The 18,569-nt window shown below is 43.2% G+C and overlaps 2 protein-coding genes across 3 annotated transcripts in view; one reads left to right on the top strand and one right to left on the bottom strand.

Annotated features, from left to right (window-relative positions):
• mrpl11 (mitochondrial ribosomal protein L11) overlaps positions 1 to 18,569 on the top strand; it is a 58,190-nt gene that overhangs the window by 17,933 nt on the left and 21,688 nt on the right. Inside the window, exon 2 of the mRNA XM_040015296.1 lies at positions 540 to 718. Within this exon, the coding sequence (XP_039871230.1) occupies positions 596 to 718 (123 nt within the window). The 5' untranslated portion in view covers positions 540 to 595. The remainder of the gene's footprint in view (positions 1 to 539; positions 719 to 18,569) is intronic.
• On the bottom strand, positions 10,615 to 17,059 carry tmem265 (transmembrane protein 265). Of its 2 annotated transcripts, none has more exons than XM_040015294.1 (2): positions 16,325 to 17,059; positions 10,615 to 13,490 (listed from the first exon to the last, which is right to left on the bottom strand). In XM_040015294.1, exon 2 carries the CDS (start codon positions 13,486 to 13,488, stop codon positions 12,424 to 12,426), a length of 1,065 nt encoding a protein of 354 aa, XP_039871228.1. In that variant the 5' UTR covers positions 13,489 to 13,490; positions 16,325 to 17,059; the 3' UTR covers positions 10,615 to 12,423. The 2 variants fall into 2 exon arrangements, with proteins under 2 accessions (XP_039871228.1, XP_039871229.1); XM_040015295.1 differs by having other exon boundaries at positions 16,659 to 17,059.

Raw genomic sequence — 18,569 nt, 5'->3', positions numbered from 1 at the left:
TCCTGATTTGGCAAATGCATTTTAAGGTGGAATGAAGAGAGCCGACCCCTCTTTGCATTCGTACGAGGCGGTGACACATCCGCACCTTCTCTGTGTATTTTTATGAATACACATCCCTCTTCTATCCTTGACCTCTACAGATGCAGGGGAAGCTTTGACGGAGCACAGACAGTTAAGTCTCAAACAGAAGTGAGGCGATGGAGGCGTTTTTGGCATGCACTCCATGATTTTTTCTTTTTTCTTCTTAGTGAAGTTTAAATCCTGCTAGTTCTTAGGCTCTCCAACGTGGCAGGCATCTCACTCAGCTGCTGATCCACACTGCAAACACCTCCAGGAAAGTGGCTCTAACTGAGCCGATCGAAGGCAAAGATTTTTTTAATTACTCGCCCGCTGCAGAAGGGAAAGGCTCGGGTTTTGCCTCTGGGTATTCGTATCGACTTGGGTGTATGATGTTTTAATGAGCCTGGCGTGTGAATGATTTGTTGCTGTTGTATATGCTCGAAAAACCTAATTTGTTTGTTTTTCTTGTGCATTTTCAGTGGATGGATTCTCAGTTGACTTGGAGGAAGATTTAAGACTTTCCAGACAGACCAGGATGTCAAAGATCTCCAAAGCAGCCAAGGCCGTGAAGAAATTGGATACAGGCAATGTAATCCGGGCTATAGTGAGGTCAGGACAGGCTGCCCCTGGACCTCCGCTAGGCCCCATTCTGGGACAGGTAAAATTACTCCTGATTTCACTTCTTGTTCTATCTGTTCGCTCTGAGTAATCACAAGTATTAACTTAATTGAAGGAGCAGTGCTTCATTTTATCAACCGACCTTCTGAACACAGCACTCGTTAACCGCAAAGCAACCCGATCCTTTCCTATTTTCACTTTGACAGTCACATAGTTGCCTCTCTCCCCTCCGTCACCTCATCGTACATCCCCACCTCCACCTCCTTCTCCTCCCTATTCATATTCCCATTCTTATTCTAGTCGCACAGCTCTATTGTGCAGGTGGGTGCCACACACTGCCTCAGTCTGCAACTATTTTCTCACAGTTTTCAGGCCAAACACACCAACGCCTCCACCCACAGCAGCACCTGTCCATATACATTAGCCTCACTCTTTACAAGCCGGCTGATGAAAAGGGATTGAACCTGCGAAGGTTTTGTCTTAAGTTCTTCTGTACTTCTTTCTGCTTCAATTGCTCCACAGAGACAGCTGAGGTAGTCTTGTTTTTTATTGCTCAGGGATGCACCACTACAACTTTTTCCCCACTGATGCCAATTCTGACTAGAAAAATTTATGAATTGGCCGGTACAATAATAAAATAAGTCAGCAGTCCTCGAGCAATGAGCAATGATCAAAGTGAAGAGAGCGGATCAGAATAGCAGAGGCAGAATTTACTTGGCCATTCACTGCTGATGCTCTGTTCATTAACCTCCTCTTTGTTTCTGATCACAAAATTGCATCTGCGTTGAATTTTTCTTGTAAAGTTTAGATTTTATTTTATGCCATAAAAGGTTCTATCTGCTGCAGTTTTAATAGCCATTGAGGAATTAAAGTTTAATTGTCCTTTGAGAGATAGAAAGAAAGCAACCCAAAGGCTCATTCTCTACATACAAATGGGTCAGTTAGCCTCTTTAATGGACAGTACTCATCAGCCGTGGATGCTGTTGCACACTTGGAAACCAGATCAATTCTCACAGCTAATCCATCTCTGTGACATAACGACGACACTCAGACAAGAGAATGGAAAAATGTGCATAATTGCCAGAAAAGCGAGCGCCACATGATTTATAATATCACGGAAGGTAGCTTTATAAGTGAAATCAATCGAAAATATTGTATTTCTCTTAGATGACATCATCAATAGCTGCACCATTACTGTAGCTCTTCTATATTCTGCTGTCACCAGTTGAACAACATTAACCACAACATAAAAATCTGGTGGCTGCGCACTGCTTCTAATAGCTTAAATGCAGGTCTTTCATTTACTTACCAGGGTTAGTAACGAATAGCTTAACTTAACCTGGTCTCTATGACAGGCCGGGACTTGCATTTGGGGCTTAAACCCCAAAGATTTTAGATCATTTTAAACACTTTTCTCTATGACAAATATTTTCTCCTATTTAATAATAAAATAAGCTAACTTGATCTGCAAAGATAATGACAACACACTAACAAAAATGTCGTGTCTTCCTCCCCCAACCCCAACCAGTCGTGGCAGATGGCTGCCCCTCCCTGAGCCTGGTTCTGCTGGAGGTTTCTTCCTGTATAAAGGCTGTTTTTTCCTCCCACTGTCGCCAAAGCACTTGCTCATAGGGGCTCATATGATTGTTGGGGTTTTCTCTGCTTTCTTTGTGATAATGTAGGTAGGTTTAAGTTACAATATAAGTAACCTTAAGGCAACGGTTGTTGCAATTTGACACTATATGAATAAAATGTAATTTAATTTATTTGATAAAATTGTTTTTACGCTAAAAAGCCAAATCTTTTAATTATTTTGGCATCCTGATCTCACACTTTATGTGTTTGATTAAAATATACAATCCTATTGCACAGCTTGAATGCTAGATTTTTGATGTTGACGCAGTAGCGTTTTGATCACTGAAAAAAAAAAAACATTGGTCAGTGTTTTTCTTATAGATTTTCATATAGCAAAGCACACAGTTGCTGCATTTGTTGGCTGGATATGAATCTCCCGTTCACACCCCAAACGTGCTCTACTTGATTGAGATCTGATTTTGATATGGCACGACCTTTCTGACATGGTGCGTTATCGTGTTGGAAGCAGCCATCAGAAGACGTGTACACCCTGGATATAAAGGGATGGATATGGTCAGGAACAATACCGTACATTTAAACGATGCTCAGTTGGTATTAAATCTCTACTAGCCTGAACCGTTGATGCAAGCCAGGATGGATCCTTGCTTTCACGCTGTTTATGTCGAATTCTGACACAGAAATTGTAACTCGTCAGACCAGGCGATGATTTTCGAGCCTTGTATTGTCTAGTATTGGTGAACCCCTGCGAAGTCTAGCCTCAGTTTTCTGTTCTTAGTTACAGGGTTGACACCCTCTGCGCTCTTCTGCTGCTGTAGCTCGTCTGCTTGTGTTGTGCGTTCAGAGACGTTGTAACAAATGGTTATTTGAAGACACTGTTTCTTTCCTGTTATCTTGAAGCAGTCTGGCCATTCTCCTCCGGCCTCAACAATGCATTTTACCCACAATTGCTGTTCACTGGATATTTTCTCTTTTTCAGACCATTCTCTGTAAACGTTAGAGATGGTTTTGTGGGAAAATTGCAGTATTCTGAATTACTCAGACGAACCTGTCTGGCACCAACAACCACGGCATGTACAAAGTCACTTAGATTTCGGCAGGTTGTCTTGACCATGTCTACATGTTTAACTTTTTCTCCCCTACATATGACACTTGACCCCTTTACTCTTAACGACACATCAGTATATATGAATAAAGTCGTGACTTAATGACCATCAGCTTTTCCGAGGGTAGCTCTAGTAATCTGTGTAGGCAGAGATCACTCCCACTAACCTTTGACATGTCATGTGATTAGATATCTGTATTAATAAGCTAATGAGAATTTCCTTCCAACATAATATCTGTATTGTTTCTATGCAGATGACATAATTTTTTCTCCCCTACAGTCTAGTGAGTTTTTCAGTTACTCGATTTTAGAAATGAAAAGGAAGGACTGTCTTAAACCCGCAATAACAGCTCACATGATTTAGTGGAATAAAACTTGTTTCCGGCTTCAGGGCTTCTCGGCTCTACAGAGAAACTCGGCATTGTTAAAGTCATTGCTTCTGGCCTTGATTTAGTTTTGCTGCTCTTATAGTGGTGTTTACAGTCCCATAATTGATTTAAAAACCAGTGCTGCACACTGCCTCCTCAGCACCAAACAGAAACAGTTGGCACAGTTTGCTCGTGAACTTTTTAAAGCATGTACAACTGAATGGCCAGAAGGAATATTGGATTTTTAAAAACTCCAACTCCAAATGAATGCTATTTATATCCTTATCTGTGGGTTGTGTAAACAAGCAACTGTTTGCTTAGGTTTAGATATATAAACTTGAGAGCTGATAATCGTCACGTTAAGATGTTAATACAGATTTTAGAAAATATGCTTTATTTTTGTAGTACAGCAATGATGATTCCTTCTGGAAAACAAACAATCGTATTCTTTCTGTCCAAAAATAAAGTAAGTGGTGGATCTATGCTTTCATCTGAGAGCACTTTCCGCTGCTCTCTCATTGTGCAAGTGGTTGGCACAGTGGCTGGATCCATATATTTGACTTGACACAGATTTTGCACCAGATGCCTTTCCTGACACAACCCTTCCATTTCTGTGCATTTGGGACTGGCACGAGTCACAAACATTGATCTGGCACAAGGAGTGCTCGGGCTTCTGACCCCCTGAGGAAGGGTTTGTGTCTCCTTGAACCGGAGTGCTTTCGCATGTAAGGCACATATGTTAACCACTGCACCCTGGAGCCACAGGATCTCTGCTTTCATCTACCATCTTTTATCATCTGCTCAGAAATATAGAAGCCAAAATTGAACTGCTACCATGTGTAGAGAGACTGGGAAAACCCAGTTTTATCCTCTCTTTGCTGTTTACCAGTTAGATGTATAATTGATTTTAAGATTTTTACCGATTATATTTAAAGCTTCCTTCCCCTGCAGCTACACTGGAGACCCTGAGTTCCCCTGAGCTAAAGCTGCGAATTAAGAAACTCGCTCTGGCTGTCAGTCAACTCTAAAGGTCATTGAGATTTTACATCTGGCACATTTGGAGCAATTTGGGAGCTTCAAAGGTTAATTGAAAATGAACCTTTACAGCTTTCTGTCTAATTTTGTGTCTAACATGAGACATTATAAATTTGAAGCATTTGATTTGAAACTCCTTTTGTTTTTTTTTAATAGAAAGATCCGTGTTTGTGACTGACAGTTGACATATTTTTACTGGCAGCTAACCATCAGACATGCATAAAGACTCAAACAATAGCAATCATGTATTTATGAGCAATCATCCTCCTCTCTAACATCTTCTTGTCAGAGTAACGTGAGTATTGATGTATCTGCATCACTGGGAAAATGGCTTTTTTAAAATATATATATATATATATATATATATATTTAAAGTTTTCTTCTCCCTGAAAGCACCGTTTCCTTTCCCAAAGATGTTACGGTTCAAATTTGCTACCTTTAAAGATGCTTGGATTTTTGACACCTCACTCTGACGCCGAAACTAAGAATAGTGGTTTCTTTACCAGCCTCACCAAGTATGCAGTTTCGTCTTCTCTGCCTGTCTTTGTTTGTATGGCCTGTTTCACCTTTGAACACTTGTTCCTCGCTGTATCTTGTCAGAATATTCTGTTTGAGCACGAACTGTGTTAAATAATGCATACGAGACTCCACTGAGTCTATTTTATGCGATTAATTTGAGATTTTTCTTACTTTCTCACACCACACTTGGTTTTTATTTTTAAAGCTTTCTTTTTAACCTCCACATTTAAAGGTTTTGATTTCATGGTTGCAGTATAAATACGCAGTAGCTGCAACATGAGACAAATGTAGTTCTATTTAGGAATCAAGGTTATATATCTGTATATTATATACTGAATCAATACCTTAATCTCACACAACGTACAGTGTCGTCAGATAGTCAGCCTGGAGCTCACTGTATCCTGTTTATAACTCAACTGTTATAAAAATACAACACCTACAGTTTTTGTTAATTTATTAATTTATTTTAAGGCTGCAAAGTATGGTAACTTGGTAACAAAATGGATCTAGCTTTTGTTGTGCTGTTTCTGGAAATAGTACTTTGGTGCAGGAACAGCAGGAGGGTACTGGACTGGAATCCAGTATTGGGGTCTTTCTGTGTGGGAATTGATTTTCTTCCCATATTTGCATGGATACTCCAGCTTCCTGTCACCATCCAAAGACATGCATGTTAGATTTACTGGTGATTTATAAATTGATATAGGTGTAAATGGTTGTCTGCCACTCTGTGTTAGACTGTGATAGACTCCGCCTCTCACTGCATGAGCACTGTGTTAACCTCCAGCCCCCCATGACCTTGAATTGGATATGTGGAAGACAATGGATAGATGAATATAATGTAAATTGATGCCATCAACAGGTTTTTGGATTGCAATTTTGAAGCCTTGTATGGTGCATTTTTGGTCCGGCTATCCTGGTATAATTGGAGGTAGTCTATATTTAGACAGCACGGTTGACCTGGGAACTTATCAGCTAATGGTAGAAAACCACTTTACTTGGCTAAGAAGGGTCATCTGTAAATCTTTATGATATTAAATGGGGTGCTAATTTTGGCTACTTAATTTGGGCTTAAAACAAAAGCTACGTACCTGAACAACTGAACATTACGGTCCTGGAGTCTCACTCATCCGTCAATGAAAATAGCCACGCCCCTAAATCTAGAATAAGAAATAGACTCATCTGACCTGGTAACCTTTTTCCAATCATTTGTCCACTTTTGGTGAGTCTGTGTGAATTGAAGCCTCAGTTTCCTGTTCATAGCTGATGGGTGTGGTCTTCTGCTGCTGTAGCTCTTGTGCTTCAAGGTTCAATGTTTTGTGCATTTGATGCTCTTCTGCATAGTTTGGTTGTAACTTGGGGTTATGAGTTACTACTGCCTTTCTACAAGCTGCAAGCAGTCTAGCCATACTCCTCTGACCTCTGACAATGACAAGTGTTCAGTGGATATTTTCTCTTTTTCAGACCTCTCTGCAAACCCTAGAGATAGCTGTGTGGGAAAATCCCAGTAGATCCGAAGTTTCTGAAGTACTCAGAACAACCTTTTTGCCATTTACAGCCATGCCGTGTTCAAAATCACTTTAGTGACCAATCTTCCCAATTCTGACGTTAAGTTTGAACTTTGTCTTCACCGTGTCTACGCGCCCTAAATGCTGCCATGTGATTGACTGACTAAATCTTAGTTTTATAAAGCAGTTTAACCGGTGTACCTAGTAAAGTGTGCGGTTTAAACACATTGCGGAATATTTAAATAAGAGAATTTAATTCCCATTAACCTCTGTACATTTGTCATGAATAGAAAAATTGACTATACAGACCAGAAATTGAAATCCCTGTGGGGGGTTGCGTGCTTTTGGAGGCATGCCCAAGTGGCCCTTTGAGGAGCTGGGATACTTTATGGGTGGTATTTGTCACTAATTTACAGTTTCGATTAGGCACAATTAAAAAGGCCATGTTTTTTTTTTTTTCTGGAATTCTTTAAGGTCACTAATACACCGATGACGAAGACACGACGACGGCTATATTTCAGAAGTCTTCCAAGTCACTTTTATCCAAACAGCCCTGGGTTATCAATTTTTGACTTTCATTTTTACAGCTCTTACTGAACAAATCTGGGGATGTTTTTCAGGTATAGATTTAACAACAGATAGTGTAGGGCTTAAGGGATTAAACTGCATTGCTGTCAGGACCTCTATAGTAAAAGGGAGGTTGTTATTTCCATCTGCAGTAATTTGTGTTTGGCTCTGTTCCCCAACTTTTCATAAACATGCAGAAAGCCAGACCAGAGGAGAGCAGCAACAGTAAGACCCGAGCAGATAACAAAGCAGCTCTCATACTGACAAACAGCTATGACATCAGTAAGGTCAAACACACATGAGGGTGGAACTAGGAAGGAGGTGGGTTGCAAAGCAGCTTGCTTGCTCTGGGTAGACAAAAGAAACTTAAATAGTGTGCCCTATATAAAGCTTACAAACTGGCTGAATCTTTTGTATCAGACCAACTTCCAGAACGGGATTAAATTTAGTAATAACCAAGTAAATTTACTTACTGTAGTGCTACATCGAGGTATAGTGAAGAGTTAATTGTACTTTTGACAAATTCCATTTTATTTCCACATATCTTCATTTCAAATTTATAACACTTTTTACTCTGCTGCTTTTTTAGCTTTACTTTCTTTGCAGATTTAATAAAGGATGTGATAGGATGAGGAGCTCAAAGTAGAGCCGCTGCCTCTCCAAAACGAAATGAGTCAGCTTACATGGTTTAAATATCTGTCTAGGAGGCTTCCTGGACACTTCTTAGATTAGATATTTCAGGCCAACAGGAAGAGGGACCCAGCGAGACCTGACACTCGCTGGAAAGATTGTCCCTCGGCTCGCTTGGGAATGCCCCGGTGTCTCCTCTGTAGACCTAGACCTAGAGGCAGGGGCTGAGGAGGGTGGTGTGCTTAGAAAAAGGATAACGGATGCAGTCAGGAAATTAATCATAATACATTACTTGGTTTAGTGCGACTAGCAAATTATAAAGTAGCAAATGATCCCCATTTGTAACAGCTGCACCACGGATGAATGATTACACGCAGATGCAACAATAAGCATAATCTAATTCGGTGTTATTGTGAAACAGACTACCCTGCATAAATTACACTTAAGTTGATTTTGATGCTTAATTGATGCTCATACTCATGATACAGTCATATTTACTTTAACAGGGAGACGCTGGCATTATTTTTTTTTTCTTAATATTTTCCTCCCACACTTTTTAGAGTGCAGTATAATACAGAACTGCAGCAAATCTTCAAATTTGAAAAAGTGTAATTATCAGCAAATTGGCACTAATTGATTTGACATAACGATTTTTTTTTAAATTCTCAAAGTGGTTAGTATCTAACTTTCTATTAAGTGGCTGATCATTTCGACCTTTGTTCTTTTTTTTCTTTTCTTTTTTTTTTTGACTTTATGTAATTTCGGCATTACGTAAATGTCACCTTAACGTCTGAGACCTGTATTAGTATGCGTTTGTCTCCACTATTGCATTGCATATCATAAGAGTCTCAGATTCTTTTGCATCATTTCTTTCTGTTAGAGTATACTTTGAAGTTCTCTCCAAAAGCAGCATTGCTGATGGTGTGCGTGCTCTGATGAATGATTTAGACATCTGTCTGTTAAATGTGTCTCTTTTTTTTTTTTTTTTTGCAAGAAGAGATGGGTATGAGCTCGTAGGCATACTGTAGCTGTCGCCGCGTCAGGGGTAATGAGGTGAGATGGGCTGCAACGAAGTGCTCAACCAAGCAAAACAAAGCCATATGTTTGTCTAAAGGTGCCTCCTTCTGGACTGTTTGAGATGTCATTGTTGTCGAAGCAGCGTGTTGTGTGTATTTGTCTCTGTCTGTTCTCTTGTTCCATCAAGCTCACTGGGTGTGTGGAGCAAACGCTAAATAAATGGCAGTCAGCAGCCACTCTGCTTCAGGCAGTAGCCCCGTTCCTTTAATCTTAGCCAGCCTCTCCCCCTCAGCTTTTTTTTTTTTCCTCCTTGTCTCTGACTAACCACTCTTGACAGGGGAAGTGCAGAGAGGTAGGCTGCCTGTCGGCTGCAGGGCAAATTTAAACAAACGAGAAAAATAAAAGAAGGAATACAAGACAAAAAAAGGGAAAAGTGACAGCTCTGGTACATGAGAATAATTACAGGCTAGAGTGAAATTAGCACAGGCGAGAGGAAGGGAAGGATAAGGAGCACCGGAAAGAGCGGCAAAAGAAGAATGGAAATAGGTGCGCAGCTCGAGCACTTTTCTTCAGGTTATGGGAGTTGGTGGGAGCTGAGGGAAATTGCTGAGCATTGTATTCAGAGTCTAACAGGTGTAACAAATTCTAGGAGGTAGTCATTTGCAGAGGCAGCTGCCTATGTAGCTGCTGCTTTTAGTATAATAGAAATATGAAGAGGTGCCCAACAGGGACTGCATCCAGAATGCATGTGTTTGAAATGTAGAGTGGGCAAAGTAGAGGGAGATGAAAGAAAGAGGGTAGGCGAGAGCTGGATGCTGTCTACTACACTCGATATCCCTCTGTGGTTTTTCCTTAAAAGTGTATCTGAACTGGAGAAAAATTCCCCACAGAAACTTTAAATGAATTTCTTTCTGTGGTGAAGCATGTACATTAGTCTTAATACATCCTGTAAATACAGCCTGTAAATCAAGCATAAAGCAGCGAGAATGAGCACTTGCATTTTGACAAATAGCCTCAATTTCAATTAATAGGACCATTAAAGCTCAGAGGACAGGCTGATGGGTGCATTCATAGCCGCTGTGAGCAAAGAGCCAGTTCTCTCTGAAAAACATCACACGCACTTACTACAACTCTTGACATGCGCACCCCATCACATCAAGACTTCTCCCTCTCTCAGCATTAACGGCAGACAACACAACAGCACACTCAAGGATTACCGCGAGAGGATCCGAGCTGATGGGGCCGCTGGCATAATTGTGATAAATGACGGCCTTTCGTCAGTGTGCCGCTCCATGGAGCAAAGAGCGCGCTGTTGTGCCGAGAACATTTCGGGAGGCTTCCATTCGCTTAACCAGTTCAGCATGAGGACAACATAAAAACATGCAATTTCCTGTGACTGCACAATGAGAGCTGATTGACTTTAATATAGTGGAGGTTTTGCAAGGAGGAGGCGATTATTTGCCTCTGAGGTCTCTTGGACTTGAATAATTTGGACCGACTCCTTCTGTGTGTGTGTGTGTGTGTGTGTGTGTGTGTGCGCGTGATTTTCTGCCAATAATGCCTCTTTGTAATGGCCAATGAACTGTCAACACTAGGCGACTATGAAATACTTTATTAGTTTGCGGTCTGTCTTGGAGGTGTAGCTGAAAACAGCTGTGGAATAACTTCACAGTATACACATGGCATATGTCCAAGTTCCACATGGTACACATATTGTGTACGACAACCCAGGGGCTCGTTGCACCATGAGGAAACAAGGCACTTGACTGTACTGTACATCCTTTACGCCTGCCGCTCTGACCCACACTCCCACGTTTGATAAGTTTGTGAATGAATGGATTCACCCATTTTTGAAATGGAATTAAAAAGATGATTCTTTTTTTTTTTTTTTATATAGAAAATGAAAAAAGACATTTGACGGTTGGATACATGGCTGGAACAAATGACACTTTAGGACAAGAAGAGATCACAAAAAACATGAGTTTTAAATGTATTTTGAACCTCTAAAGGGATTACTTACATTGGTATTCAGTCTTGGTAAACAATTTAGTAAAAAAAGAGCTCTACTGTACACAAAGATGACGCAAAATGCTCGATGCCCACCTTTAAGCCCAGCCGATGAAAGATTGCATTACTGCAAACAGCGTCTTTTGTAGCTGGCAACTTGACTTGCGTACATTTTGTTGTTTGTTAAAATTGCTGCTGGATTATTTAAACAGGAAACGTTGACACATTTGTATATTTGCCAGATGTTGAAGTGAAGTCTACCTAACTCATGTGCATTTAAGTTAGATAAAACATGCCATAAAAATTGTAAACAAAGTTTAGAGATGTTCTACGGTGATGCCCGTGAGTCTGCAGGTTTTCACTCCAACTAAATGACAAAGTGACTGATTCCTCTCATTAACATTTTCTTTCAGACAAGACAAACTAGTACATAATATCAATGAGAGAACAACCTTGGTGCAGGGACCCTGCAGAATATATCTGGGAAGTCATGGGAAAATTGAATCTATTATAGAATACAACGGGGGGAAAAAATCTGAGATCCTCATCCTATTACAATATTGTGAAAAACTGTATAATTGTACCTCTTCCAGCATGTAAAAAAAGGAAATCTTAAAGTAGAATCACCTGCAATCGTGATTAGACTTTGATTTAAAGGGTCATCAGGTTAGACTGTCCATTAACATACTGAAGCACGGTGAAGAGTTCTTAGTGGTAGATGGCTTTTGAATGTTGGCTCTGTGGTATTGAAGGAAAAAAATGAATCACCACTTCTGTGTATTAAAGTTTTTGCTGTTTCTCTGCACTGTGAAGTGAAGTGAGAAAATGTACGCTGAAAGGTCAGAAGCTGTGTTTTGGCATCTAATGGTCTTTTGGCAGAAGAGAGTCGAGTCTGATTTTTTTTTTTCTTTCCTGAAACCTCATGAATCTGTGCAACAAATTTCTGTTTCTCGCCCCTAAACGGCTGCAATGAATCAGTGATAGCAGATATTTATCAGGAAAGCAGAATTCTTTAAAAAAAGGGGGGAAAAAAACAAATCTGACAATGCAATTCCACAAACGTGATGACAGCGAAATCAAGATTAAACCACGATGAACAATAGCAGACTTCAGCACACATTTCTGAAAAAGTCTTTACAATCTGACAGATGGGTTCACAGTGTTGACTTTTAAAAACACACATCCACAAATCACGGCACTGCTTTTAGAATTATTCTGAGCACAACAAGATGTGCACAAAGCCAAACTTGCCAAATGCAATTCCACAGTTCCGCATTATAACCTCCGCTGTTGTACTGAAATTCAGTACAGTTATCTGTTTGGATGTGATACCAGCGTGAATTTTCACTGTGGTTGTGGTGCACGCCTGTGTGCACGCGTGCACGTTCAGAGTGATTCTCTAAAGTTCATGGGAGATGAAAGAGGGTCCTAAAGGCGTCGCTGTGGGCTCCAGGCTGACGTGGGAGAGCGAGTGGCTTTGAGAATGAGACAGTGTGTGATAATTAGAGGGAGGAGCCTTCCCCTGGGCCTGGCCCTCTCCCTGCTCTGTACCCGTGTTTGGCAAGGTCGAGTCTCCCGGTTCTGCTCCTGCCACAGTCCCGCCTCCTGCAGCACCGCGCTCCTGTTTATGTCTCTCCCAGGCTGAGTTCAGCTTCACAGCCAGAGCCAGCAGGTTCTTGCCCAGAAACACAGTGGACACGCGGGGGTCCCTATACCACAGCATCCCTGCACCCCTCAGGGCTAAGGTGAAAATATTGATAGTGACCAAGCTAAGCCAAGGGTACAAAGCCTCCTTGCGGGGTCCCCTCTGTCCTGGCAGACCAGTGGCTCCCAGCTCTGTGAGTGCCACACACGGCAGCAGCAGCAGGAGGGCATAGCAGTAAAAGAAAACCAGACCCTCAGCCCAAATGGGCAGCCTCTGCTCTATAATCCCTCCAGTACCGGCTGCAGACCCTCCTTGGGCTTCCCACAGCCCCGCCTGCAGGTCCAACACATCCAGCAAGTCAACCACCACCCAGAGGAGCCGGCCCCGCACCTCCTGCTTCCTCCGCTGCGGAGTCATGTGGTCAGCTCCTGTCAGGATGAGAAACAGGGAGGGTAGACAGATGGACAGCAGCAGCGTCAGGGTCTTTCTGGCCAGAGGATCAGGTGGCCGACGCTCCTGCCTGTAGTTGTGGCAGACGAAGAAGAGCTTGAGCTGGAGCAGGGACAGGAACAGGAACCAGAGGGCGTTGGCAAATCCACGCCGTGGCGACCGCGCCTCGGACACCACGCCAGCTGAGACGAAGCGCAGCGCGAGCAGGAAGCCCAAATCGCCCAGCAACACTGCCACATATTGCCACACGCTAGGTCCTGAAAGACCCCGAGCTCCCAGCATGCTCTGCTCCAGCAAGTAGAGGTCCACCACTGCCATCGTGCTCACCGTGACCAGGGTTGATACGCACACCTGGGGCGTAGGCACCATGCCTGAAAGAGAAATACACAGATGCACTGTGGGAAATCTGTTGCATCGACAAAATTCAGAGTCTGCTCACATCGATGTGCTTGGTGCCATCTGTCCCCAGTAAAGCCGACAAATCTGCAGGATAAGAACATGCTTGTTTTTTGTTTTTTTTTATTCCCCCCCCTGAAAACAAACATGTAAAACAATTTAATGCTGGTTGCTATGGTTAAAGACAATAGCTGCAGAGTAAGCAGTGAGAACCCTTCATCTTTGGCCAGAGCTACATCCACCCTGGCTGCTCAAGCTGGGAAGCCTATTAAATTGTTTTTTTTTTCCTCTGCAGCTCTTTGAATTAAACAGTCTTCATTTTCCATAAAGGTCCTAACATTGCTGCTGTTTCGGAGATCAGAGATTTTTTTTTTTTCCCCCAGAAGTTCTCAGCTGTTACTTTTTTCTGTTTATTGTTTCTGATCCTTTTTTTTCTCCTCAGCTTATTCATTATTAATTAATTGCATTCAGGCGCAGCTAGGTGCCCTGTCAAAGCCTTTTCTTTGTCTCTATAGCGTGCCGTGTTTATTCTCATACTGTGCTGCAGCCTTTAATCATCCCAAATTCCCCTATCATTTCGGATGAATATTGATATTTTTGCTATTTGTTCAGAGATGCGATCGTCTCGTGTCGTTGTGTACACACTGTGCATTCGTGTGAGTGCAGGCTGGCAATGCTAATTTGGCTGAAAATGAGGTTTCACGTTATTTTGTCACAGCTCCTATCTCAGCCACAGACAGTATAAACCCCAGTATTGATTTCAGCATGAGAAATAATCACTGACTTTACAGTGCAGTCGAACCAATGTCTCTTTATCGTATTTAGCTGAAAAGCACAGCACACACCACTGGACTGTCTGTTATCTGCCCAGCACCACTCCCGGGTGTCAACCCATCAACCGGATCGATGGCATTATAATATAAAATCATTACCAGCTCAGATGTGTCCTAACGGCAACAGTTGAGCGTGATCGAGCGAGAGATTGTCAGCATGATCGCGGCCTCTGAGAAAAGTCTCTCCGTGAAAAATGTGCATTGATATCTTGCCGATGGAAGACACATCACTTCCCCCACTGTAAGACTAACAGGAGCTCTGCCATCGTTGAAGAGGGCTGAAGAACTCCACTGGGTGAAAAAAGGGTTTTGAGATAGTGTGTGAGTGTGTGTGTGGGGAGGGGAGTGAGAGAAAGAGGAGAATAAGACTGCAAGTGAAAGATTAATAGGCCTTTTGGCTGTCTACATGCCTAATAAAGTGTTACTGCATGATGGTAATAGTTCATAAATAAGCTCAGGGGGAGAGGGGGGGAAAGCGATGAAGAAGGAAAAGAGTCAAATGCAGATAGAAAGTGACTTCCACCCACTTACATGAACGCGTGCGTTTCACGAGCCTGCTCGGTCTGGATGAATCCAGATGCATTCATCACGGCGACTATTGAAGAATCACAGACATTAAAGGTTTGTTCTGAATCCGATGAATCAAAGAGATGAGGAAAGGAACGATCTCCACTGATTAATCTCCCCGGAGGGACGGTGGGAGGACAGGCGTGGATCATGCCAGCAATGTCTGATTGTCTGTGAAGCCTTTTGTCTCACCGCACACGGAAACTTGATTATCATTTCCACAAAATTGAATAAATTTCACCAAGCCGCAGATTGAGAGGATATTGGAATTTAAATTTGTTTCCTGGGGGACAACCCCAGCCTGCAAGGAGAGGAGCAGGAGGAGGAGGGTTGAAGAAGTTCACATCTACAGTTGCAGCCGGCTTTCAGGAGGTCGTGGCTTTCGGGTTATTCCACAGGCACCTTAAATTTTTACCCTGCAAATCTATCCGTCAGCCGGCGTTTATGTTTTGACTCCCTGTCAACGAGGTGTAATTTATTCTGCTCTGAGTGAGAGACCGGGATGACAGCCCGCGTGTCCACTCAGCTCATCAATAATGACCAAATTCATCATTCTGCTGTCTGGGAAGTGACACTGCTGTTGACAAGGTGAGGCAGCCTATTCCACTGTAAGCATGAGTGATGGCACATAATAGTGTGCAGCTTAAATATTTGCGTATTAGCATTAAAAATCCATTTTTCCCCAGAAATGTATCCACCTCTTGTCTTCCTCACATAAGGCATGAGTGCACACCCTGTACACTATTGAATAGGTAATCATCCAAAAAGCACTTCAATTCTTTTCAGCACACACACTCACACACACACACTGACGGAAATGAAGCAAAGGGGGTGGGGTTGCCACTTGCATTTGTTTCCTATTAATACTAGGTGATTCCCGGTTGAACACAAATGCATGTAGAGCAACGATTAATTTGTCTGCACCTACAGATCATCTCCATAAAACACCCACCGCGGAGCAGTAATTTTCCTCACACACAAAAATTCTTCACAACTTATCACAGGTGGCACAGGAGCACCAAGGGCATCGGGACAGCATCTGAGCCATTATGTGCAAACCCATTAATTAATAGAGTCAGAGGTGAGCAGCCTCTCATAATGCTGAATAAATCCTCTCCCCAGACATTAAAACATCTGTTGATTTATCAGGTAACAGCCCCAGAGTTCCCCGACGGTCTCTCTGTTGTATTTCTACACAGTTAACACATTTTTCTTTTCTTTCGGGTTGAAATGTGGTTATTTGGAGCTGCCCAGCACGCAGCGCTGCCTTGAGACGTCCTGCATCCTTTAACGATCTCTATTAAAGCGCTTCTCTGCAACACCTGTTTCATAACCGCCCCATTAACAGCAGGTATTGTGGCTTCATCCGAGGATGCCTGTTAGTAAAGTAAAGCAAAGCTTTTAGTTACCCAAACCATTCGTCTTGCACTTGGGCTCGATCTTCCTGGCTTGATTTACAGCAAGTACTGAGGGGTTGTTTTTTGTTTTTTTCCACCCCGTTTCCTCCGCCAAGTAGAAGCGCTGTCGGTGACCAGTAAAGTCTTTTTTTTATTGTCGCTGATGAGCCGCGCTCGGCGATAAAAGTCTTATTCTCTCAGCACGGGTGTTTGTATACAGTCAGGCATCAGGAGGGGGGCTCAGGGAGAGGCTGTAAGAGGGCAAAGTCACCGCTACTGCCACACCAAGCAGACTCGAGTTTGAAGGAGCAGGAAAAAAAGGAAAAGAAAACGAAACGACTCGTACTTATCAAGATTTCCTCCTCCGTGCAGATCTGGCATGGCAAATCTCTCCTCCTTCGGGCTGCATCCGCGGCTGTTGCAGAGGCTCGATCTGGATCTGTCGCCTCCCGCAGTGTCGGAGTCTGCTGCTGTCGATTTATCTTTTGAAATAGCAGCGGGGGCAGAGAGCCGTGCAGGGCTGCTGCTGCTGCTGCTCGGCCGGGCTCGGGCTGTGCGGAGCAGCCGGGAAGTCGGTCAGAAGTGGAGCATCAGCGGCGAGGCGATCCCGGCCGATCCTCCCGCGAAGATGGCTCGTGTGAAAAGAGGCAGAGCGGTGCAACAGCGAGGGGAGGACGAGGAGCAACTCACTCACGCTGTGTCCGAGTTTGGTTGTGGTGGTAATTTGTAAGCAGGCTACGTGCTCCAGCACAGACCTCCCACCCTCCCCCGGTTTCCCCTCCTTCCCTCCACCATCAGCTGTGGAAGTTTATCTGGAAGAAGATGCAATGCATATTTTAGAGCACTCTGTCACACCACAGTCTCTGCTTATGGTAATAATGATGATGATGCCACTTGGAGAAGATTAGTTGCATTGTTTGCGAGCAGGCTGATTCCTTATTTACCCTTCTTTGCCTGAAATAAGAGCGGAGGAAGTGGAGCGAGAGATGCTTATAGCCTGTAGACGCATTTAGAGCTCAGAAGGCAGATGTTACAAGTTTAATTAGGCTTCCTTCTGTCTGCTTACTGTCTTAGTCACACAAGGAAATCATTCCTCTGTTGTAGATTAACTCATTACAGCCGGCTTAAAGAGAAGGATTGGGAATTTTCTGGGACGGATCTGCTCAAAAATGAATCGCTTGGAAACTGTTTAAAAATACAAAAAAAAAGGCGTGCGGCTCATTTCCATGTTGGAGAATTCAATTTCAGCTCCTTTGTCAGCCGCAAATGAAGTTTGAAGGAATTTCACAGTGTCACGTTGTCCTCAAGGTCTTGCTCCTTCGAGTGTATCTGTTGGCACCCCAGCCTGCACTTTGAGCAAAGGCTCGGGTCCTCGGCTCTCTCACTCATGTGGCTCTCAGCGTGCTGGGTTCATAGAGTGAGAGGTTTAATCAGACTGGTGAGAAAAGGGATGGAGAGTCATCCTTCTTGTCAGATTCAGCTCTGCGCTCCGCTGGCTTCCAAGAGAGAAGAGATTTTCCATTTTCCTCACTTCAGCGTTGGTTTTTATGTGTGTGTGTTCCTCACCCCTCCTTTTGTTGCCACTGCCTCTCTGTCACCCCCGTTCTCATGTTTATCCTATTCTCTCCTCCATTCTGCAACTAACTCCCCCCCCTTCTTTCTTCTTTTTCTTTTCCTTCCCCTGTGGGTGTGGTTGAAGGTCACCGTGCACACTGGCTCACTTTCACAGAGGAAAGAGGGAGAGTGAAGCAGGAAAAAGGACGAGGGGAACAGTGAGAATAGCAGAGGAGCGTGAGGAGCGGGAAGGCTGTCCACAGTACTGTGCACTCATCACTTTTTTGCTTTAGACATGATTGGAGAAGTTTGGAAGGACACATGGGCTCGCAGACTGTCCAAGAATGCTTAAGGCGTCAACAGCGAGCCATGGTCCGCACGCTGACCTCCACAAACATGGCTTTATCCTCGATGTCATCTCACGACCTGAGACGTGCTTGAAAAGAATGCACCACTTCTATAATCAAAGTCAGTGCAGCAGCAGCAGCAGAAGCAGTGATATTGTCTGTTTTATTCCACACATTTGTCTTTCTTGTCAAAGCCAGCACCTACATTACCCACAATTCAGCTTTATTGCCAACAGTTGGGATTCAGTCATGTTCTGCAGGTTGTGGCTAATGAAGCCTGGAGCTGCCGGCCCCCAGCAGAGATGAAGAGTGGGCTGCACAGGTTCATGTTTCCCTGGTGCCACATCACCACATCG

The sequence above is a fragment of the Simochromis diagramma genome, unplaced genomic scaffold, assembly GCF_900408965.1.
Source record: "Simochromis diagramma unplaced genomic scaffold, fSimDia1.1 OVJJ01000685.1, whole genome shotgun sequence".
Lineage (NCBI taxonomy): Eukaryota > Metazoa > Chordata > Actinopteri > Cichliformes > Cichlidae > Simochromis > Simochromis diagramma.
The sequence above is the reverse complement of the archived record's forward strand: the minus strand, read 5'-3'. Positions and strand labels throughout refer to the sequence as shown.

Coding starts and splice junctions, on each gene's coding strand:
- tmem265 (XM_040015294.1), bottom strand. CDS start 13,488: ATGGTGCCTACGCCCCAGGTGTGCGTATCAACCCTGGTCACGGTGAGC.